We start from the raw sequence: 25577 nt of genomic DNA on the forward strand, positions 1-25577 counted from the left end.
TAAACTCTTAAAGTAGGTAATTCATATTCTGTCAACAATTCTAATATCTTAGATCCTTGGAGATTCATATCTGTTGATTGTGCTAATTTTTACTCTTGGTGGTTTATTTCCTCATGTATTTGAAAATTTTAATTTTGAGATAATATTCATTTGAAATTAATTTTCTGGAATCTTTAATGTCTAAATTGAGGATGTTTCTCTCAAAAACATTTGTTCTGCTGAAAGAGAAGTATTCACTGCTCTGGGACCACCAGCCACTTTGGCGGTACAGATTTCACTCAGGAATACCATGTTCAGCTTCCCTACTTTGTGGTGAATTCAAATCTCTTGGTCCCATATATGTTTACAGTCACTAGTTAGGTTTTAATTCTTTTTAAATGTTTTTGTCCTTGGTGATTTTCTTACTTTCTCATGTGCATTCAAATCTCATGAACATTGACATAGTGCATTAAAATCGAAAACTTTGGCACCTGGTTCCTTTTTTTATTGATAGATTTTTAATTACTTTTTCAGTTTCTCCAATGGTTACTAGTCTGTTCAGGTTTTCTGTCTTTTATTCAATCAATATTGGTGGTTAATATACTCCTGGAAAACCATTTTACTTAGGCATACAACAAATATTTTTTATATCAGGGAATTCCCTGGTGGTCCAGTGGTTAGGACTCAGCACTCTCACTGCTGTGGCCTGGGTTCAATCCCTGGTCAGGGAACTAAGATCCCACAAGCCATGCAGCACGGCCAAAAAAAAAAAAAAAAAGTTATATCAGTAATACAAGCACTGATGATCTGTAGTGCAGTAAAAACTAGTTTTACACCATCTAAAAGGAAATAAGAGGTGAGCCTGAGTGGACTCATAGTGTGTGGGCTTTAAGAATCCTAGTCCTGAGATAGGCAATAATTCCCACACTGGCTGTCGACCCCTGAGGAAGAGAAGTTGTCCTGTGTGTGTCTGCTCTATTCCTGGTCTCTATGAAGTTAGAGTAGAATAAAGCATTTCCCTTCATAGTGTGCCTGGCACTAAAGAATCTTTTTTTGGAAGAATCCCCTTTGTCCTTAGTGGTTCATAGAAAAGACTTATACTACAACCGTATAGATATTGCCAGCTACACCTCAGCAATCTGTACCTCACATTGGATTTAAGTAATAACTTGAGAAGGTGGGCTGAATTCAGACTACAAAATTATGCCTGAAGAGCCAGAAGGAGCAATCTGAAAGATTGCGTATGTTTTGGTGTGTGGTGGTGTGTGTGTGTGTGTGTGTGTGTGTGTGTGTGTGTATAGTAAAACTATCATCTGGCCCTGTAATAAAGAATATTTTAAATATTCATTTAAATGCTTAAAAGTGTGTTTTGGTAAAAAGAGCTTCAGTGTTTGCTCACCATTTTAGTAACTTTTGAATTTCCACTGGGATCACATTATAATATTTATGTAGATTATTCTTTAAAAAGAACAAAGAAGTAAGTTGAGTAAGACATTGTGGACTATTCATAGAATTCTCTTTCCAAAAACTAGGATGAGTGAAATTATTCTCAAATAAGATTTTTTTCAGATTAAGCTTCAAAATTGCATGTGGAAAACTAGTCAGTTCATTTCCATCAACGATCAATTTTTCAAGTGATCTGCAAATAAAGGAAACCATATTTTAAAAGATAGAAGGAGAAATCTGTCCCAATGTTCCCAAAAAATGGTATAAAACTTAGTAGTAATAAAATGTGTTAAGTATTTCCTTAAAATCAAGAGAATTAACTAAAAAGCAACCAAACCAATATATTATCATGGAAATAAGTGCATTTGTGTAAATAGTAGAGTTAAAGCACATATTTTGGGTCTTTGCAACAAGTCATCACTATGGAAAAAGAAATAATCACAAACAGAAGAATGAATGTTATACTACATAAAATATAATATAGTATAGTATAGTGATACAAAGAAAGAATTTATTTTCATAGACAAATTAAACATTAACACGTACTTTTTTTCACTCAGGTAAAGGTCTCAACTATTGGTGGAAGGCAGCAGTGGGGAAACAGACCATCATGCTGGGGGAAGCTTTTATCTTGCTTTTATAAAATATTAAAGAAAAATGTGTTTATGAATTTTGGGGAAGGAAAGATAGCCTGTAATAGACTCAGAAAGTTCAATGGAGTTCCAAAATTAACAAGGGAGAAAAAAAGAGAACAGATAGAATCCTGAAAAAAAATCCCCCCCCCAAAAAAAGAAATAGGAAAAGGAGAAAGTGAATAAATAGTAAATACAAAGTAAAACAGAAGGTAAAAAATTAAATATATCATAACAAATGTGAACAGGCTGAATTCTATTAAAATACAAAGATTATTACACAGGAAATTAAATAATTGGTATAAATATTAGAAAAGCAGAAACAAAATGATCTCATTTTACTGAAGATAAGATAATACTCCTAGAAACCAAATAAAATCTAGTAAAACAATCAGAACTAAGGTAATTTTTTACATAGTTTGATTTTAAAATGTAAAGAAGTAAATAGTTCTTCTCTATTCTGTTGTACTCTTTATTTCTCTATTCTGACTGGCGATAGTCAACTAGAAATAGGAATTACAGAAAATATTACATTCGTAGTAGCAACACAATTGTATGTTTTTTGGGGGAGGAGGGGCTTATAATGATACTAAATGATCTTAAAGATCATAATCTAAAGAGACTAGTTGAGACTATTATTGAAAAACAAATCTCCATACTAGTTATTAAAATTATTCTAAAGTCATAATCAAAATAGTATGGTACTGACCTAGAAGGTCAGAGATCAACTTCAGAGACTTTTCAGAAATTAGTACAAGAAAAAATCAGAGCTTAGTATTAAAGCACTGTGTATTACTAGCATTTTGTGTGTATGTATTTCCTTACAAAAAAATCAACTGATAAGAATTACAGGTGCACACACGGATAAATGGACAAAAGCAGCTTGTCATTCTGTTGAGCTGGTCATCAATATTAGCTTTTAAATAATTACTGAAAATGTTATGTCTTAAAAATACTAAACAGTCATTCAATTTACATTATGGTAAACCTTATGCTTCACATATTATGTTTTATGGCTATTGAATAAATGAAAGGACTCAATTTTATCCATCACAGTCATCACCTAATATATCCTTAAGGGGCATATGTCTTATGGGTACTTATTACTTCCAAAATACCTGAGTTTCTGGATTTCATTTGGAATAAAAGCAATACTATTGTAGGAAATATCAAGTTCCTCAAGATTAAACAAGCAAAATAACCTTAAATAGAAAGAGAAAATGATTATATGTTTACCATTACTGGGCATTAATAAAGAATTTAATTCTTCAGTAAATAGAAGCATAGAGAAACTGTATTTTTCTAAGATTTTTCAACTTATAGACTTTTTAAAATTATAGATGGTATAATTACAATGAAATTTCCTAAAAATGATTCATCTATCCCTTAAGACTGGTTTGAAATGTTTAGAGTTGGTAAAACTCCATCTAGAAAAAACCACCTCTATTAGTTCCCTAGGGCTGACATAACAATTACCACAAACTGGGTGGCTTAAAGCAACAGAAATTTATTCTCTCACAGTACAGGAGGCCAGAAGTCTGAAACAAAGGGGTCGGCAGAGTTGGTTCCTCTGGAGGCTCTGAGGGAGAGACTGTCCCTTGCCCCTCTCCTAGCTTCTGGTGGTTGCCAGCCATCCTTGGTGTTCCTTGGTTTGTGGCAGCATAACTCCAATCTCTACCTTTGTCTTCACATGGCCTTCTTATAAGGACACCATTTATTGGTTTTGGAACCCACCCTTATCCCACCCTAATCCAGTATGACCTCATGTTAACTAGTTACATCTGCAAAGATCCTATTTCCAAATAAGGTCACATTCTAAGGTTCTGCATGGACATCAATTTTTGAAGGGCACCATTCAACCCAGTGCAGTTGCATTAAGATTTTCCTGGTGAAATATCTTTGGTCTTTCTTTCCATTAAACAAAGTACTTAAAAGTAAGAACCAAAGAACACAAAGGCTAACGCAGAGAGTCCTGTCTCCTGGGGGGTGGGAGTGGGAGTTGCTTCTTGGAGACTGGAATTGAAGTATGACATTTACCAAAATCCCTAGTAAATATTCCCCTCTTTGTGAATGCTCTTCTCAAATACCTTCCTGTTTTCCTTAAAGGATGAAAAATTACTTGCATGATTATTAACTAAAGCATCATGAGCACAATATTTCATTAACTTCCTACTATTTTAGTGTGGATTATAATGGTCCTCATGATCTGTCCCCAGACTACTCATCCAACTCACCTCTCACACTACCCCGCATTCACCTCAGGCCCAGAATTTATTTGCTGAATTTCCCTGAATTAGCCCAGTTCTCACATATCTCCAGTTCCCCCAAATTTGACTCTTTGATCAGTGTCTTCCATTTTTTAAGTCTTGGCTTAGATGTCACCTCTTCCAAGGAACTCTTCCTACATCTTTCAGAATGGGTGAGCTGCCTCTTCTGTACTTCTCTGCTTACCACTATCATAGAATTTATCACACTGTGTAATAAATGTCTGTCTTCTAAACTATGACATTCTGGAGGCCAAGGATTCTATTTTACATTTCTGTATATCCAGTGCTTTGGCCAGTGCCTATCACATCAAAAGTGCTTACGAAATCACAATTGAATAAAAGGTGTGGTGACCCCAGTTAATATAAAATCATTTGCTCTGAGAAATTAATGAGGTTGAATAGAAAAGCAAAAAAAAAACAAAAAACTTTTCAGTTCAGTGTTCATCTCAGACTTTTTTTCCACCTCTGTAAAGAAAATGTTAATACCATCTGTTCCATTTTTTTAATTCAAAATTATGTTATTTCATTTTCTTGCCTCAGGCAGTTTCTAGAGTCATTTTGTCTTCCCTTATCACTTCAGTACAAGCAAACTAGTCTGGTTCTAGGCTTTCACTGTTGATGATAAATTCCTGTTGATTGTGATGTTTAATTGGGCTTGTAGACAGCACTGAGAAAGCTAATTAAGAAATTTCATAGGCTCTAGAGTTGAAATTTATCTCATCTATATATGATTTTAGAGAGCAAATCTGTTTAGACAGCCTCAGTTTGGTTTGATACTCTATACCCCACTAGCAACAAATCTATCACAATTTTCAGGGTGTATAGAATGTTTTACATTTATTTCATTGTTTTATTTATCAGCACATCATTGAGCAATGAGATGCTTAAACTAGAGCCTTGCTGTTGGCTTGGAAGACTGTGCTAGCATTAATATTTGCATGTCATAACATTAATCACCACCACAGCAACATAAATATTATTTATTGAGAGCCTACTATGTGTTTGTGGCAGTTTAGAATGGTCTTTCACTGGATCACAGCAATATTGTTAATATTATTTACAGATTTAAAAAATGGAAGCTACCTTGATTCCTTGCAATGGTAAATGGGAGTGTTCAAAAAGAATAAAATACCTAGGAATAAACCTACCTAAGGAGGGAAAAGATCTGTATGCAGAAAACTGTAAGACACTGATGAAAGAAATCAAAGGTGATACAAACAGATGGAAAGATATACCATGTCCTTGGATTGGAAGAATCAACACTGTGAAAATGACTATACTACCCAAAGCAATCTACAGATTCAGTGCAATCCCTGTCAAATTGCCAATGGCATTTTTCACAGAACTAGAACAAAGAATTTTACAGTTTGTATGGAAACACAAAAGACCCCAACTAGCCAAAGCAAACTTGAGAAAGAAAAACAGAGCTGGAGGAATCAGGCTCCCCGACTTCAGACTATACTACAAAGCTACAGTAATCAAGACAGTATGGTACTGGCACAAAAACAGAAATATAGATCAATGGAACAGGATAGAAAGCCCAGAGATAAACCCACACACATACGGTCACCTTGTCTTTGACAAAGGAGGCAAGAATATACAATGGGGAAAAGATAGCCTCTTCAATAAGTGGTGCTGGGAAAACTGGACAGCTACATGTAAAAGAATGAAATTAGAACACTTCCTAACACCATACACAAAAATAAACTCAAAATGGATTAAAGACCTAAATATAAGGCCAGACACTATAAAACTCTTAGAGGAAAACATAGGCAGAACACTCTTTGACATAAATCACAGCAAGATCTTTTTTGACCCACCTCCTAGAGTAATGGAAATAAAATAAAAAATAAACAAATGGGACCTAATGAAACTTAAAAGCTTTTGCACAGCAAAGGAACCCATAAACAAGATGAAAATACACCCTCAGAATGGGAGAAAATATTTGCAAATGAAGCAACTGACAAAGGATTAATCTCCAAAATATACAAATAGCACATGCAGCTCAATAACAAAAAAACAAACAACCCAATCTATAAACAGGTGGAAGACCTAAATAGACATTTCTCCAAAGACATACAGATTGCCAACAAACACATGAAAAGATGCTCAACATCACTAATTATTAGAGAAATGCAAATCAAAACCACAATGAGGTATCACCTCACACCAGTCAGAATGGCCATCATCAAAAAATCTAGAACCAATAAATGCTGGAGAGGATGTGGAGAAAAGGGAACCCTCTTGCACTGTTGGTGGGAATGTAAATTGATACAGCCACTACGGAGAACAGTATGGAGGTTCCTTAAAAAACTAAAAATAGAACTACCATATGACCCAGCAGTCCCACTACTGGGCATATACCCTGAGAAAACCATAATTCAAAAAGAGACATGTGCCACACTGTTCATTGCAGCACTATTTACCATAGCCAGGACATGGAAGCAACCTAAGTGTCCATTGACGAATGGATAAAGAAGATGTGGCACACATAATAATGGAATATTACTCAGCCATAAAAAGGAACGAAATTGAGTTATTTGTAGTGAGGTGGATGGACCTAGAGTCTGTCATACAGAGTGAAGTAAGTCAGAAAGAGAAAAACAAATACCGTATGCTAACACGCGTGTATGGAATCTAAAAAAACGGTACTGATGAACCTAGTGGCAGGGCAAGGATAAAGACACAGTCGTAGAAAATGGGTGGGGGGGGGGGCGCGGGGGGAAGGGGAAGCTGGGACAAAGTGAGAGAGTAGCATTGACATATATACACAACCAAATGTAGAATGGACGGCTAGTGGGAAGCTGCTGCATAGCACAGGGAGATCAGCTCCATGCTTTGTGATGACCTAGAGGGGTGGGATAGGGAGGATGGGAGGGAGGCTCAAGAGGGAAGGGCTATGGGGATATATGTATACTTATAGCTGATTCACTTTGTTGTACAACAGAATCTAACACAACATTGTAAAGCAATTATACTCCAATAAAGATATTTTTAAAAAAAGAACTGTAAAAAAAAAGAAAAAATGGAAGCTATAAGAAGTTAAGTGGTTTATCCAAGTCAGTATGAAATCAAATTAGTACTCCCTGTTCTTCAGGTATATGGATACAAAGTAATTCAATCCCTATCTTTAATCAATAGCAATATGGGAAAATAAATTTGTGCATTTCCAGAATCAGCTCTTACTTCAGGGCTCACAAGTATGTTCTTAGGTTCTTTATTCCAAACAGCTTCTCTTTGCCAAAGAACATGCTGGCTAATTAAATCAAACTGAACCAAAACAAGGCAAAACTTTGATTCTGTTAGTTAAAAGTAGTAATATTCTATGTCATTTTCCTCCTGGTATCCACTGAGAAAAAGATAAGAACTTTTTTTTTTTAACTTTTGTTACAGTTATGGCTTCATAACTTCAGGGAGTGAGGTGTGTGTACATATATGTATGTGTGTGTGTGTATACACAGAAACAATTATAGATATGTGTGTACACACAGATTAGTATACATACATAAGTTACCTATCTCTGTCCACTGAGAGTGTCTAGAAGCAATATCATCCCAGTAGCAGTGGGAATATCCAGCACCCAGATCTTGTTTTTTAAATACCATCCTCCAATAGAAAGGAAATAGGGTTTCCTAAGAGAAATGGCTGATTCTAGTGTCAAGGCAGGGAATCAAGACAGTACAGTTTATGTTACTGTGGAAAGATAGATGAGTCAAACAAAAATAAAACTCATAATGCAATATCTTTACTTCCTTAGTATTTATTCTTTCCTTTTAAATACATTTTATGTGTAATGTGTGATGTGTATATAAGCGTTTTTACACAGAAATGATACAATTTTTACATACTTTTTAATTTTTCAAAATGAATAGTTTTACAGTGTATTAATGTAGATCTTGGATTGTTAATTACAAACAATGCTGGATGAACAGTTTTATAAATGAATTTTGATGCACTTTCTTAATTAATATAAGAACCTTCTTTTGCAAAATGTTATTCAACTATTTAAGAGTCCCTGTGCTCTTTTAACTTTTTGCCCTTAACCTACATTCAATTTGTTAAAATCTAACTGGAAGAGATATCTTGTTTTGGCATTTGGTTAAGGTTTTGGTTCAAAACTTTCATTAAGACTTAAATAATTACCAGTCCATATGTGGGGAAAAAATCCATCTCTTTTATACCTGGATATCAACATTCCTATTAGAGTTTAAAGGATCTTAGACATCATACAGGTAATTTATTAGTTCATAGATTAGGAAATTGAGGCCTAGAATGGTTGTGTCTTTCTCCAGATCAAATAGATAATTCTCAACTTTGAAGTTAAAAGTCTAGAATTCTTTTTTTTTCTCGATCTTTTTTTTAAAAATAAATTTATTTATTTATTTTTGGCTGCATTGAGTCTTCACTGCTGCGTGCAGGCTTTCACTAGTTGTGTTAAGCAGGGGCTACTCTTTGTTGTGGTGCGTGGGCTTCTCATTGCAGTGGCTTCTCTTCTTGCGGAGCACGGGCTCTAGGCACACGTGCTTCAGTAGTTGTGGCTCGCGGGCTCTAGAGCGCAGGCTCAGTAGTTGTGGCGCACGGGCTTAGTTGCTCCACGGCATGTGGGATCTTCCCAGACCAGGGCCCAAACCCATGTCCCCTGCATTGGCAGGCGGATTCTTAACCACTGCGCCACCAGGGAAGTCCCAAGGCTAGAATTCATAATTCCAAGTTCAGAGTTCTTTCGATATCCAAAAAGGCTACCAAGGGATAGGTGTAAGTTTCTCACCTGAGCTTCTTTATATGATTTAATCCATACTCAGATAATGGATGTCTAGATATGTATTTACTAGCCCCAGATTAAGTGCCATCTATGTAGCTGGTAGGTTTTCTTTTTTTTTTTAACACAATAATTAGAAGCAAATCAGCTAATTGGAACTGAATAAAAATTATCAAATGGCTAAAAAGTAGCTAGCTGCTTTCAGAAGGGAAATTGATCCTTTTCTAAATTATATGCTCTTTATTTTCTGTGTTTATAATCTCAGACTATCAACCTTACCCAGGTGGAAGCGTAGTAATCAAATTAAAGGCGATGTTGAAAGTTCTAAGGAACTTAAGTTGTCGAATTGTAGAAGGGATTTTTTTGATAGGATTATTTCTCAGATTCAGTATTTGTAAATTTTTAAGACAAAATATCTGAAGAATGGAAAAGAGAAATAAGCATGAGTAGAATACTAAAGTATGCGAATCCTTATTTTTTACATTTTATAAACCCTTTGAACTAATGCAGTCAAATCAGTATGGTAACACTAATTGGCTGTGTCATATATCTCAATAAATACCTTTGGTAAACCTTGAAAGTAACTAACCAGCATTCATATGTATGATATGGTAAGATAGTGCAACTACTGTACTCATATACCCTTCACTCAAGAATGTTCCTTTTCTAAATGGGAAAATCATTCTGTTTGATCAAGCTCACGGTTTCATAAGAGGCAACCATGTCAAGAATGAGGAATGTAGGAGATACCTGCAGAATCAAGAAAATAAGTGGAATTAACCTTAGCAATCAGTGGGGTGTCTGATATCATAGCCAGCTTGATTCACTCTGATATCACAGAAATTTGTAAATACTGATTTTTCATATGAAATTTAAAAATAGATTATGCCATTTAAATCCACAATCTTTGCTTGATTTACATATTTCTTGCTCTCTAATGAATCTTAACAAGCTTTTACATTAGCTCTCTTTAACATTAAATTAAAACTTTTTATATCATGAAGATTTAAAATTGGTGGAGTAGAGCATGCTTATTCTTGCCATCAGAAAGGTTAAGTCCTCCAAGTTTGTTTTTTCTTTTCAAGATTGTTTTGGCTATTTGGAATCCCTTGCAATTCCATATGAACTTTAGGATCAGCCTGTCAAATTCTGAAAAAAGGGCAAGTTGTAATTTTCATAGAGAGTGCAGTGAATCTGTAGATCAATTTGCAAGTATTGCCATCTTAACAATGTTAAGTTTTCAGATCCATGAACATGGGATGTCTTGTCATATAATTATGTCTTCTTTAATTTCTTTTAACAATGCTCTGTAGTTTTCACAGTATAAGTTTTGTGCTTTTGTTAAACTTACTCCTAAGTATTTTCTTCTTTTTTGTGTAAGTAGATTTGCTTTATTAATTTTATTGTCAGAATTGTTTGTTGCTAGTATGTAGAAATACAATAGATTTTTGTATATTGATCTTGTACACTGCACCCTTGATTAACTCACTCATTAGTTCTAATAGTTTATAGTGAATGCCTTAGGATTTCTATATATAAGACCATATCAGCTACAACAAAAGATAGTTTAAACTCCTTCCTTTTTTATGCGAATGCCTTTTACTTCTTTTTCTTATCTAATTATCTTGGCTAGAAACTCCAGTACAATACACAGTGACACGAGTAGACATCTTCATCTTGTTCCTGATCTTAGGAAGAAATTTTTCAGTTTTTCACCATTAAGTATGGTATTGGCTGTGGGTTTTTTTGTAGATGCCCTTTATCAAGTTGAGGATGCCCCCCTTCTATTCATAGATGTTGAATTTTTTGTCATGAAAGGATGTTGGATTTTGTAAAATGATTTTTCTGTCTCTGTTGATATAATTGTATAGTTTTTTTAAACCCTTCACTATATTAATGTGGAATCACATTGATTGATTTTTGTATGTTTAACCAACTTTGCATTCCTGGAATAGATCTCACTTGGTTATGGTGGAAAATCCTCTTTGTATGTTGCTGAATTTGGTTTACTAGCATTTTGTTGAGGATTATTGCATCTATATTCATGAGCTATTGTTTTGTAGTTTGCTTTTCTTTCCATATCTTTGTCTAGTTTTGGTATCAGGGTATTACTGGTTTAATAGTTTGAATGAGAACGTTTTCTCCGATTTTTCGTAAGAGTTTGTAAAGGATTGGTGTTAATTCTTTTTAAGACATCTGGCAGAATTCGCCAATGGAGCTATCTGATCCTGGACTTTCCTTTGAGGAAAGTTTTAAAATTACTACTGAAACTCTTTCTTTTTTTATAGAACCATTCAGGTTTTCTATTTATTCTTGACTCCATTCTTGTGTCTTCCTAAATATGTGTCCACTTCATCTACATTATCTAGTTGGCTGGTATACAGTTATTTGTAGTATTCTCTTAAAATCTTTTAAAAAAATTTCTGTAAGGTTGGTATGATATCCCATCCTTCACTCCTAATATTAGTAACTTGAATCTTCATTTTTTCTTGGTCAGTTTATGTCAGGTTAGTCAATTTTGTTGATCTTTTCAAAGTAACAGTTTTAGGTTTTGCTGATTTTTCTTCATTGTTTTTCTATTCCCTGTTTCACTAATTTTTATTATGTCCTTCCTTATTCTTTCTTTAGATTTATTTAGCTCTTTTTCTCTTGTGGCTTAAGATGGAATGTTAAGTTTAGATTTTTTCCTTTTTAATATAGTAAATGATAGCTATAAATTTCCCTCTGAGTACTGATGTAGATGCATCCCATAAGTTTTGGATTGTTGTGTTTTGCTTTTTATTTATTTCAAAGTAATTTTTAATTTCCCTTTTGATTTCTTCATTGACTCATTGGTTATTTAAGAGTGTGTTGCTTAATTTCCATTTATTTCCAAATTTCTGTCAGCTACTGATTTCTAATTACATTTCATTGTGGCCCAAAAATATACTTTCTGTGACTTTCAATTTTTTTTAATTTATTTATTTTAAATTTTTTGTAGACTAACCTATGGTCTCTTCTGGAAAATGTTCCACGTGAATTTGAGAATTATGTATTCTGCTACTTTTGGTTGGAGTGTCCCATAAATGTCTGTTAGGTCTTATTGGTTTGTAATGTTGTTCATGTCTTCCATTTCACTTTTCATTTTCTGTCTAGTTGATCTGTGTGTTATTGAAAGTGGGGTATTGAAGTGTCCAACTATTATTTTTGAATTCTCTGTTTCTTCCCTCAGTTCTTTCAGTTTTTGCTTCATGTATTCTGAGGCTCTGTTGTTAAGTACCTAAATGTTTACAGTTGTTACAGCATCCTGAAAGATTGACAAAATGTCCCTCTTTATCTCTAGTGACATTTTTTGTTTTAAAATTTATTTTGTCTGATATTGGTATAGTCACTCCAGCTTTCTTATGATTGCTATTTGCATGATATATCTTTTCCTATACTTTTACTTTTAACCTCTTTGTATCTTTCACTCTTAAGTGTATCTCCTTTAGACAGACTATCACTGAGGCTGACAAACTGTATTTTTTTATTGGATTGTTTCATGTATTAACATTTAATGTTATTATTGACATGGTTGGATTTACATCACAATTTTACTTAGAGTTTTCTAAATGTTATGTCATTTTTGTTCCTCCTTTACTGGCTTCTTTTGCATCAACTGGATATTTTCTAGTATAACATTTTAATTACTTTAATGATTTTTTTCCCACTGTATTCTCTTCAGTTATTTTCTTAGTGATTGCTTTAGGGGTTGTAATATACACCTTGACTTACCAGAATCTACTTCAGATTTACACTAACTTAATTCCAGTGAGATATGGAGATGTTGTTCCTAGATAGCTCTATTCCCTCTTCCTTTTTTGTACTATAATTGTTATACATATTACATCTGTATATGTTTCAAACCTAACAATACATTATTATAATTAATTACTGTTGTACATGATTTTGTGTCTTTTAAAGAAGCTAAGAGAAGAAAGGAGACCAAGTATATATTTATATGGTTTGTTATATTTACCATTTCTGCTTCTACCTTTTCCTGTCCTAAACTATTTCAGTAGGCTCTGTCTCTGCCAGAGTCTACCATCTTGAATTTTCCATGAAACTTGTCCTATCACCACATGTATGCCAGCCTCTAGTCTTCTATTCATTTCACTTACACTATGCTAATAACTTGGCATCATTTGCCTACCCCTAGTACGGCCCTTCCAAGCCTGGATATTGCCATTTTCATTGGAACATTTTATCTATAGCTGTACAACACTGATCTGCATTTTAATGGCAAGTTCTGCTTATTTCTATCACTTTAAAAATGAGCGCTTTATATTTTACACCTGAAAATCTCCCATATGGTTATACATTCTGCTTGAGTGGTTAGAGTATTCTTTGGCAGATGCACAAGTCTCATGTATGACTGTTTAGAAGAAAGGTTAAAATTAATGTGACGAACTAAGATCCCTATATTCCTTGGGAATTCTTGTCAATTTGTCTTAGTCAAACTAATAAAACTAGTGTGATATACTAGAAAAGAACAAATAACTCTTCTAGTGAAAATAAAAACACAATATTATAGAAATTATGGAAAATATATGTTTCCAATACTATATGTTTGAAATAGAAAGCAAGTCAGTTTGCTAGAAATCAATTCACTAAAAGTTAATACTCTGGAAATCAATTCACAAAACAACAAAACACCCCGTGACCAATGAAACAATGACTAAAGACACTGAAAACATAATCTGTCCTAATTACTTATAATGACTTGTTTATATAATGACATTGAATCATCTCATCCCATATCTGATTATCCTTGGTATGTTTTATTAAGCAGAACATCCTATTTCAGCCTATTGTAATTAAAACTTGTTACAACATCATATTACCTTGTCACTAAACATTGCCTTTAAAGCTTCCAATTAATGTGGATAAAGTATATCTTATGTTTTATTCAGAATCAGAAAAATAAATAATTTTATATACATTGTACAATTATGAGAACATATTTGAGAGCCTGATCATAACAGAGTCTTTGAGGATTGTGTCATGGGACTTGCTAAGAAAAATGTACTATACTTTTGGTACTTCTAAAAATAAGCCTTTTAGGATACAATCCAAAATATATTTATTTATAGTAACTCCAGGGTATCATAAGTGTCTATTTTTAAATTATAATTATTATTAATAATAAGAAATTATGACAATATATACAATAATAAAAATGGACTCACTTCTGTGGGAAAGTAACAGATGTTATTATATGATAAATTAAGATATATCAATTGGAAAGCCAAAGGTGTTAGGTCTGGACAATTCAGGAGAAAAAAGCCCTAAAAGAAAGTGACAAGAGATAAGAATTAATTATTTACCATGCACAAAATATTTTATACAAGTGTTTAAAAAAAGAGCACATAATCTAAATGACAATGTTTGACCTAATAACAAGCCTATAATAATCTTCCATTCATTTATTTTAGTCTTTCATGATAATAATTTCTTAAATATGTAAAGAAACAAAATAGAAAAACTAAGTATTTACATATGTAATAAATATAGTGTTACATGTGTGAAAGGCATTATTTCAGTTAATAATAAGCAAACATTTATTGACTATCCACTACATGCTGAAATAAGTAATTAAATATATTTTATATTTATACCCCCTCTTTTTTTCATGTCTCTACCTCTATTTCTCTGTTATCTTTCTATTAATCTAACATCTTCTTAAAATTTCTTGCTTAAATATGCCAATTTCTGATTGAGGAAAACATATGCCTTTGTTATGGACTAAATGTTCGTGTTCCCCCAAAATTCATTTGTTGAAGCTCTAATCCCCAACATGATGGCATTTAGAAGTGAAGTCTTTGGGAAGTAATTTGGGTTAGATGAAGTCTTAAGGATGGAGCCCTCATGATGGAATCGGTGTCCTTATAAGAAGAACAGTGGACCAGAGACTCTTTCTCTCCGCATGTGAGGATACAGCAAAAAGGCAGCTGTGAAAAAGAGAGCGCTCACCAGGAACCAAATTGGCTGACACCTCAGTCTCAGACTTCCCAGCCACCAGAACTGTGACAAATAAATGTCCGTTGTTTAAGCCACTCTATGGCATTTTGTCATAGCAGCCCAAATTGACCAAGACATGCTTAGTGCCCCCAGTATCTTTAATGCTCCAGGAAAGTTGGTACATTTGTTTCTTAAGGATCATAGAATCAGTAGTGTTCAACTGAATGAACCAAGGAACTCTAATGCTGAAGGATCAAACCTCAGCTTATAGGGAAGGGAGGCATTGCTACCAATGCATTAGGTTATGGCATGCACTGTATGAGAGAGATAAGGTTCATGGCTAAAGAATCTTAGCATTGACAGTACTGGTTTCAAGACTGACCTCTTATTAAAGTATCAATATTTGTAAATGTCTAGATGTTGGTAGACATAAACACCTATAGAAGAGTAGGTGTTCTTTCTTCCTGTCACTAAACATTCATCTCTTCTCGGCATAACTAGTAGTACACTAAATTATGTAGCAGGAAAGTGTCTGTCACAGTCTGTAATCATTCCACTAAGTGTGCTCGGATAACTAGTGCCTTTACATTTTCTTCTGCCTGGAAAGCTCTTCCCCCATCTATTCCCATGAAGTATCTTCTCACTTCATTCACAGCTTGCTTATAGGCAGCTGTCTGCTCATAAGTCATCACATCCTATCACAAATAGCAACCTCTCAAACCAATGCCCCATTGATGGCTCTCTGTCCCCTCCACTTGCTTTATTTTTCTTCATAACTCTTATCACCAGAGGACAGACTATATATAAATGTATGTATGTATGTATGTATGATCTCATCCCACTAAAGTATAAGCTGCATGAAATAGGTTTTTTTTTTCTGTTTTGAACACTGATACATAATGAGATACATAGTTTACCACTGGGTACATAGTGGGTTATTAATAAATATTGGCTGAATGAGTGACTATCCAGGACCTTCTTATTGCCTCATGGAATCCCAGGGACCTTCACTGTGGATATACTATGAGGTCTTCCCAGCATAGGTACGCTGGATCTCTCTTTTACCATCCCATCATAAAACCTGTTTGTTGCAATTACCATGATAAGGATGTGAAGAATTAGACAACACCAAGAAAGTGGAGGCTTTCTCAATCTCTTGAATTGCTCTAGCAACCTTTAAGCATTGATGCACTGAGTCTGTATTAAATTAATCAGTACATTTGTTTTGTGTAAATTCTATTCATGTAAAATCTGTTTCCTTAATAAGTCCATGAGATAGATTAGAAATTATGACTTTTAATTCTTTTATATCACCCCCACAGAGCTCAGGATTCTACTCTGGAGTCAAATATTCTTTTAAAATAATATTGATGACTGTGTAAGTAGATGTTTCTCTTGACTAGCTCCGTCTAACTCTTTAGAAGATATACTCTTCCTCAATTTAAAGCAGGAATCAGTGAGCTACAGTCTGCCACCTGTTTCTCTAAATAAAGTTTTATTGGAACACAGCCACGCTCTAAGTTTGGGTGTTGTAATATGGCTGTTCTTGTACTACACAACAGAGTTGAGTAGTTGTGACAGAGACCATGTAGACCTCAAAGTCTAAAATTTTACTTATCTGTCCCTTTACAGAAAAACCTTGCCAACCTCTGATTTAAAGTAATTCACTTTGGGACTCAACACTATTTTTCTCCAAAAGTCATTTGCCTAATCCAAAGCTGTGGTGGTGAACTATAGCCAGTCTCACAGGGCTAGGGAGACAAAAATTGGAATTCAGGGCTTCCCAAGGAGAAGGGACTTCAGACTTGATATGAGGTGGCTAAAAGGCTACAGCCTTAGGAAAGAAGTTTAACAGGAAATCTCTACAAAAATTAAAGTCCAGCACTAAACCAGCTGATTTTGATTAGATTAAGATGAACATCCCCTAGCCTCTTTGCCTGTCAGAAGCAACAATAAAAAATTTTTGGAAGAAGATAACATTATCTAGGGCCTCAAATTATTTCTACACAACATCTATCATGCAATCAAAAATAAAAAGACATGCAAAAAGATAATACTTGGACAAAAATCAAGAGAAATGATAGACAATAGAAATAGGCCCATGGAAGGTCCATATTTTGGATACATCAGATGTGTTAAAAAAAAAAAAGTTAACTGTGATTAATAGGCTCGAAAAATCAAACTATAAGATAAAGAATTTAAAGTTCAAAGAAATTAGATTATAAAATAAAACAACCAAAATTAAGGACTTGATAAAGGGTTTAATAGCAGATTTCACAAAGCTGAAAAGAGAATGAATGAACCAGAATTTAGGTAAGAAGAAAATGCTCAGAATAAAGCACAGAGAGTAAAAAGGATACAGGAAGAGAGTAAGGGATATATGGGACAGGATGAAAAGGCCTAAGATACATGCAGCTGGAGACTGATAAGAAGAGGACAAAAGGAATGAGACAGGAGCAATATCTGAAGAGATAGTAGGAGAGTTACACAAGCATCAAAAAATGAGTTAGCAAGTGTTCTTCCTCGTCTGATTTCTGAAGGAGTTAGCCTAAACTGATATTATTTCCTTCTTCATTGTTTGATAGAATCACCAGTGAGGCTGTTTGTGCCTGGAGCTTTCTCTGTGTGAAGGCTCTTAATTAAAATTTCAATTAGGTTTTTACAGGTGCAAGACTATTCTGATGTTCTAGTCCTTGTTGTGCCTGTTTCAGCAAGTTGTGTTTTTCAAAAAATTTTTCTGTTTCATCACAGTTGTTGCATTTATTGGGAAAATGTTGTTCTTATTATTTCATTATTTTCTATTTTAATGTCTGTAGGAAATGTGATTTCCCCTTTTTAAATTTTGAATTTGGTATTTAGAGTTTCTTTTTTTCTTAATCATATCATGGATTTAGCAATTTTATTAATTAATTAACAAAGGATATTGATCTGTAGTTTTCCTGTGGTGTCTTTATCTTCCCTTGATATCTGGGTTATACTGATAGCATAAAATGTGTTATATGTTGTTGATATTTTTACTTGTTAAAAAATATATTTGGTCATCTGAATGACCAAAATATATTTCTCATATATAGTTGGACTTTATCCATGGTTCCTCACTACCAGCTCCCAAAACCCTTGGAATTTCCAGAACAATAAGAGCAATGGGAGCATCTTTTGTCATAATACTTATTCTCTTATCTTCAGTTCCTGAAATTGCTTCAGAACCATAAAGGCGAAATGGGTGTCTTGTTATTCATAACAAACCCCTTTCCACCACAACTGGATTTATGTTGGTGAGGTGACTTTTGAAAAAGCTCCTTAGAATGGGGGCTGGGTGTCAGAAGAACCAACCATGTGATTAGAAGGTTGGAACTTTCAATCCCCTCACCTCTGAAGAGGGAAAGGGATTGAAGACTGAGCTCAATCAGCAGTGGCCAATGATTTAATCAATTATACTATTAATGAGACCTCCATAAAAACCAGAAGGACAGGATTTGGAGAGCTTCCAGGTCGGTGAACACGTGGAGATTTGGGGAGAGTAGCACCTGGAGAGGGTGTGGGATCTCCACACCCTTTCCTCATACCATGTCCTATGTTTTTCTTCATCTAACTGTTGATTCACATCCCTTAATATCCTTTGCAATAAACCAGTAATCAAGTAAGTAAATAGCTTTCCTGAGTGCTGTGAGCCACTCTAGCGAATTAATCAGGAGGGGGTCGTGGAAATTTCTGATTTATAGCCAGTCGATCAGAAGTATAGGTAACAACTTGTGATTGGCATCCTGAGTTGGAGGGGGTCCTTGGTACCTCCATTCTGTAGCTGGTTGGTCAGAATCACAGGTAACCACCTGGGCTTGTGATTGGCGTCTGAAGTGTAGAGCAGTCTTATGGGACTGAGCACTTTACCTGTGGAATCTGATGTTATCTCTGGGTAGATAGTGTCAGAATTGAGTTGAATTATAGAACACCCAGCTGGTGTCCAAGAACTGTTGGGTGATGTGGGATTCCCCCCGCTCCACCAGCACAACAGTGGAATTGGGTGGTGTTCCTTCCTCTTATTTTCTGGAAGATTTAGAGAAGTATATATGTTCCTTTTTCTTTAAACGATTAGCAGAACTCACCCATGAAGCTATCTGGTCCTGCACTGTTCTTTGTTGGGAGGTTTTGATTATTTATTCAATCTCTTTACTTTTTATAGGTCTGCTCAAATTTCTATTTGTTGTTGAGTCAGTTTTGGTAATTTATGTTTTTCTAGAAAATGTTTCATTTCATCTAGGATATTTAATTTGCAGGCATGCAGTTGTTCATAGTATTCTCTTATAATCCTTTCTGCTTCTGTGAAGCCAGTAGTAATGTTTCCATTTTCATTTCTGATTTTATTTATTTGTATCTTCTCTCTTTTTTTTCTTAGTCTAGCTAAAGGTCAACTTTGTCAATCTTTTCAAAGAACTAAGTTTTGGTTTCATTGATTCTCTCTATTGCTTTTCTATCCTCTGTTTCATTTATCTCTGTTCTAATCTTTATTTCCTTCTTTCTGCTAATTTTGGGTGTAGTTTGCTCTTTTATTCAAGTTCCTTAAAGTGCAAAGTTAGGTTACTGATTTGAGACCTTTCTTTTCCACATACCCCTTCCCCACACATACCCAGTACATCTCCTGACATCAACATCTCACACACCAGTATATTTGTCACAATCAATGGACTAACATTAGCACATCATTATCAACATAAATCCGTAATTTATGTTAGAGTTCAGACTTTGTGTTGTATATTCTATGGGTCTTGACAGATGTATAATGAAATGTATCCATTATGACAGTATCATACAGAATAATTTCACTGCCCTAAAAATCCCCTGTGCTCCTCCTATTCATCCTTCCCTCCCTCCCTCCAAAATCCCTTACAACCACTGATATATTTACTGTCACCATAGTTTTGCCTTTTCTGGAATTTTTGTTGTTGTTGTTATTCCTCGTTTACTACATTACTGCCTCCTTGGTGTTTAATTTTTTGTAATCTGTCATGTTGATTCCTTTCTCATTCCCTTTTGTGTACATTTTTAAGATAGTTTCTTAGGAGTGGTTACCATGAAGATTACGATCGGCATCCTAAATTTAAAACATCTAGTTTGGATTGATACCAAGTTAACTTCAATAGCACACAAAAGTTTTGTTACTATACAACTCCATCACTCCCTCAACCACCACCACTTTATGTTGTTCCTTCAATACCATGGAGAATAACCTAAGTTAGGAAACCTAAAACAAAAATGACCGATAATACAACAGGAAATTGCCATTGAGAAGATGTAGTATACCTTAAGATTAAGTGCATTTCTTCCATGAATTTGACAGTTTACTATGGCCAGGTTGGTCATGGCTGTTACTGTTTCATAGCATGTTGCCACAACAGTCTTAAAACCTTCACCGTGTACGATATGTGCCACTGAGGTTTCTATTTTTCTAGATTTAATGCTACCTAAATAAACAAAACAAGACAGGAAACGTAAATGTGTCATCACTTAGAGTGAAAGTTAAAAGGTATTCATGTTATGATAACAGTAAGTCATCATAAATAGGTTACCTGGATGCCTCCTTTGGAAGAGATTCCCCATAACTTTCACCCACCCAACCTCATGTTGGAGATTCCCCATAACTTCCATCCACTCAACCTCAGTTGGTTCTGTTGGCCAAACTTTTTAATATTAGATAGCAGACTAATATTAGATAGCAAACTTTTCTTTCCAAAAGAAAACCATAAGCTCATAGATTTCTACCTCAATAATTTAGATTCCATCAGTCTGAGTCTTGTTGTAATATATGTAAAAACATCTTATTTTATGATGAATTACATAAACAACTTCTCGCTTCACAAAATGAACAAAGGACATCATATAAGCATATCTCAGATAGAGATCACAGCCCAAGGAGCAATCTTGCTTTTTGCCTTAATATTGCATTGATGCATGATTCAAATACCCTATGTAACTCAGCTCTTCCCTCAGTTTAAAGACCTCACACGAGAAAGGGGGGGAAACAAAAAAGCAGGCAACTCAGGAGTAGCCAAACAGCGACCACCTACATTTACTTTATCACAACCCTTGTGGGTTTCACCTTTTGTCAAAAATGGCCTATTCAAGCACACCCCCAGGTGTGGCAGGAAAATATTTTGAAATATATTTTACACTCCCAGCCATTCTTGCTGTATTACTTGCTGCAACATATTTTATCATCTCAGTAATTCTTATACCATTGCTTCAATGAGAAGAAACGAGGCATCCTAGACCAAAGAAGACAATGTTAAGTTGTTAATTTCTAAAACAGGCCTGTGTGCCCATTTCAGGTCAATCGATGTGAAAGTTAGCACAGAATAAAGAAAGATGTATGATGTGATATGGAGATTCCTTGTCTTGTGGGAGGGAATGGAGCAAGAGGAATGGAGAATGAGTTAAGAATTAAGTCTGTGGTCTGCTTCCTGCCCACCCACACTTATGGGCTAAGCTCAAGCAGTTGATTTTTGAGTGAAAAGGAGGGAGATGGAGGTGCAGAGGTGGTTAGAAATTCCCTGACAGATCTCTGAAGGATCTCAGGATGCTTAAACTCACCTGGGAACTTTTCAAAGAGGGAAATACCAGAGTGGAATAAACTCCCTAAGTCAGAAATGATAACATGACTTGTTTAGGCCTATGATGTGGAGGAGACCCGTGGTTAATTTATGTCACAGACAGGGATAGGGAACTGCTGGAAGGGTAGTGTGCTCAGAAAGTCTTATGGTTGCTGTAGTTAATGATACTACAGTGTATATTTGAAAGTTTCTGAGAGAGTGAAGCTTAAAATTTCTTGTCGCAAGAAAAAGTTGTCAGGTGATGGGTATTAACTGAATTTATTGTGGTAATCATTTCACCATACTGTATATTCATGTATCAAATCATTATGTTGTAATACCTTAACTTTATACAGAGTTGCATGTGAATTGTATCTCAACACAACTGGGAAAAAAAGAGAAAGTTTTATGGCTGGAGTGTTCTTCTGTGTATAATCTCCTACTAAACACATCTGTGAATCATTAATTTGTTATATTACTTTTTCTGTTCTAAAATTTTATATGACTCTAATTTTTAAAAACAGAAAGTCCAGTTCTCTGATAAAATTCTCCAACTTTTTATTTTCTTCAACATAGTAATCATAGTTATTTTAAAATCCTTGTTTGAAAACTCCAATATCTGATCCTATGGTTCTCATTCTTTTGCCTCTTTTTACTGGTTTCCAGACCTTTTATCCTGTTTTTAGGATGCCTTGTGATTTTTAAGTTTAATGCTGGACATTGTGGATGAAAATTTTAAAGGGTCTGGATAATATTATCTGTCTCTAATAAGTGTTAGGTTTCTTCTTCAACTAGGCAGGAAGTACCACTTTGATTTATCAAGGATTGGTTTTGAGTTTTGTAGGGGATAACCTATTTTAGTTTTGTCCTTTCTCCTAGAGCATCATTCTTATTCCCAAGGCATAGGTCTTCTGGGTCTGCAACTGAAAGCCCAGTGTGTTTACCAAGGCCCCTTCATTTCAGCGGAGCTTGAACTCCAATAATTGTCTTCTGTGCAACTGTCAAAATCTAGGCTCACTTCCTTAGCATCTCAGCTGATGTTTTCTGCTGTGTTTCTTAGCGTATTGTCCTGTACATGCCCAGCTTAGAAATCAGCCAACACTCTTAAGGGAGTTCGTATGCAAATATTTGAATTCAGTTCTCTCCTCTCTGATATATTACCCCTCTATCCCAGCTATCTTGTCAACTCTGAAGTCTGACTGCTATCTCCTCAATCCAGTAAAACTATCACCTTCTTTCTACCTGTGCCCTGTTCTCCAACACCACAAATCCCCTCAGGCAAAAGCCAAGGTAAATGTACAGCTAATTCAGCTTATTTCAAAGATGGTAAGCACTCAAGTCATGCTTGCAAGGGTTACTCTCCAGTAACTTCAATGGTTATTTTATATATTTGGGGGCAGCTTTAATAACTGAGTTTGGTGGGAGGGTTTGTCCAATGCAAGCTACTCAATCTTGGCTAGAACCAAAGTCATTAGGTTATTTAAAAAACTGAATCTGATCATTCTAATAGCTGGAACTCCTGTGGGTGTGTTTCTACTGCTTACTATTTCTGCTGGTTTTCATTCATTTTGTTTTTCTTTGTGTACCTGATAATTGTAAATTGTTTACTACACACTGTATTTGTGAAATTGTTTATAGAAATAGTGTGAGATGTAGGATGATGTAATCTTTCTTGAAAGATGATTTTTCATTTGTTTCTGCTAGGTAACTAAGGTCAAAGCACTTAAAACAGTGCTGGCACATGGCAAGCAGTTAACTGTCATGATTGCATGTCTATCTTCCCCATCCAGACTAAGAATACTCCATCTTTTATGTTCCCAACATCAGTGCAAAGTTGGGTTTATAGTCAACACTCTAAAAATAGTTGCTGAGTAAATAGCTTAAGGAATGGAAAATGAGGTGGGACATATGTGTGAATCACACACATATACACAAACACACAAAATCACAAATACTTTTATGGAGAGATAATCATATATACAATTTTTAAAAGAATGATATAAACCTAGCATTTACCTTCACATACGCTCAGCATGCTTTGCTTTGGGACACTTTCTACATGTTCATATTCTGTTACACGACTTTCTAGGGAAAAATTAAAAATAGGATAATGTTTAAATTCATGTGAAAATTCATGTTGAGGGTATTATGACTTCATTATAATTGTTCATCATTTAATGAATTGAGGTTATCCATGGAAAAGTGCCCATGAAGGCATCCATCAGCACTGGCATTCTGTTTCTAGAATTCATCTAGACCACCTTACGGATGACTGTTCATTCATACTGCTCCTTTATATGAGCTTTTCTGATCCTTTGAACTGCTTTATCTGGTTCCCATCACCACCATCTGGGTGGAGTTCCCAGCTTGCCCTTGGCAGACCTGCAAAGTCAGGATTTCTGCTACTGCATTCTGCCCCATATATTAAATGTACAGGTGAAAAGGGATCCCACCATCCCATTCTGCAGACCCAAGGGGGAACCACCATATGCTTGGATGCCTTCTCTCCCTTTTGCTCTACTTGACCCCATTATTACAGACCATGTTCAGACTGGATTTACCTATCACAGACTGTCTTAGAGGTTTCCTTGGTAAAACTGGCATCGGTATGAAAATGGGACCTGGAAAATCATTAATATTTAGCGTCACCGTACGACATTGTAAACGGTCAGACTGCTGACTTTCAGCTTTAACAGGTATAGTCCTCGGTACAGGGATTGGCACTGTTGCACTTAAACGTAACAGGGGCTGCTTAAAAGTATAGGTACTGCTCTTTTGTAAAAACTGGTCAGAATGAACTTCCTTGAGTTTGGGAGTGGGCACTGAAGAAGGGACACTTGGAAGGTTGGAGAACTCTGAGGAGAGAATCAGAATCTCTTTTAAAATGTTAGCATAAATATTTGTTATTTTTAATGGCTCTTCTGATTTTCTGGAACTTTCCATCTTTCTTGTTACTTTCCCAAAAACTCGACTTGAAGCTGAACGACACTTGGGAAAAAATATGGAACCAGTAGCAGTCTCTGGAATGTGCCAATAGACATGCTTAGAAGATGTTTTGGTTGTTGAAATAGTAGTCACTCTTTTTTGTACACGATGATCAAGAAAGAGATTTTGAATATTGACAGGGGGTTGTGACTGATCTCTTGGAACATCAGGAAAACTAGTTTTCTCTCTTTCAAATGAAGCGGTTTTATCTGGAATGAACCGTACACGTGGTAGCTTAGTTTCACCAGTCTTTCCTAAACCAGAAAAAGAAAAAATAAAGCAGAATTAGATTATGTTTATCAAGGTGTCAGGGGCAGAACTATTAATGTCTCAGCATTCATAGCTTTTCTTTTTTCTTTTTTTCTTTTTTTTTAAGAAAGTAGAAGCCTAGTGCTTTTTTTTAAATTAATTAATTAATTTATTTATTTATTTATTTATGGCTGTGTTGGGTCTTCATTTCTGTGAGGGCTTTCTCTAGTTGCGGCAAGCGGGGGCCACTCTTCATCGCGGTGCGCGGGTCTCTCACTATCGCGGCCTCTCTTGTTGTGGAGCACAGGCTCCAGACGCGCAGGCTCAGTAGTTGTGGCTCACGGGCCTAGTTGCTCCGCGGCATGTGGGATCTTCCCAGACCAGGGCTCGAACCCGCGTCCCCTGCATTAGCAGGCAGATTCTCAACCACTGCACCACCAGGGAAGCCCCCTATAGCTTTTCTTTATCCACTCACCCTCTCTCACCTTATAAAAACGTTTCTGTATACACTCACTCAGCTATCAGGACTTTTGCTTACCTTACTGGGATAAAGTTTGCATGAACAATTGGAGAATCAGGAAGGCTAAATTGTATTAGATTTAGAAAGAGTAGGGAGGTACTCCTGGAAGAACAGAATGGATGAAGAAGAGTAGGACATAGAGGGAGATTTTTGAGCAGTTGCCACTAAAAACTCTGG

At 35.3% G+C, this 25577-nt stretch overlaps 1 protein-coding gene and 1 non-coding gene across 2 annotated transcripts in view; one reads left to right on the top strand and one right to left on the bottom strand.

Annotated features, from left to right (window-relative positions):
* Nucleotides 1-25577, bottom strand: part of LRRC63 (leucine rich repeat containing 63) — a 60704-nt gene that overhangs the window by 29807 nt on the left and 5320 nt on the right. The window contains exons 2-8 of the mRNA XM_036832060.1: nucleotides 24208-24885; nucleotides 23663-23731; nucleotides 20361-20521; nucleotides 14291-14389; nucleotides 9363-9499; nucleotides 3176-3259; nucleotides 1379-1618 (exon numbers count right to left, since the gene is read on the bottom strand). Coding sequence (XP_036687955.1) covers nucleotides 1379-1618; nucleotides 3176-3259; nucleotides 9363-9499; nucleotides 14291-14389; nucleotides 20361-20521; nucleotides 23663-23731; nucleotides 24208-24885 — 1468 coding nt within the window. The remainder of the gene's footprint in view (nucleotides 1-1378; nucleotides 1619-3175; nucleotides 3260-9362; nucleotides 9500-14290; nucleotides 14390-20360; nucleotides 20522-23662; nucleotides 23732-24207; nucleotides 24886-25577) is intronic.
* On the top strand, nucleotides 639-710 carry TRNAE-CUC. The gene has a single exon. It is a non-coding gene; the product is annotated as a tRNA-Glu (tRNA).

Source organism: Balaenoptera musculus, chromosome 18 (genome assembly GCF_009873245.2).
Source record: "Balaenoptera musculus isolate JJ_BM4_2016_0621 chromosome 18, mBalMus1.pri.v3, whole genome shotgun sequence".
Lineage (NCBI taxonomy): Eukaryota > Metazoa > Chordata > Mammalia > Artiodactyla > Balaenopteridae > Balaenoptera > Balaenoptera musculus.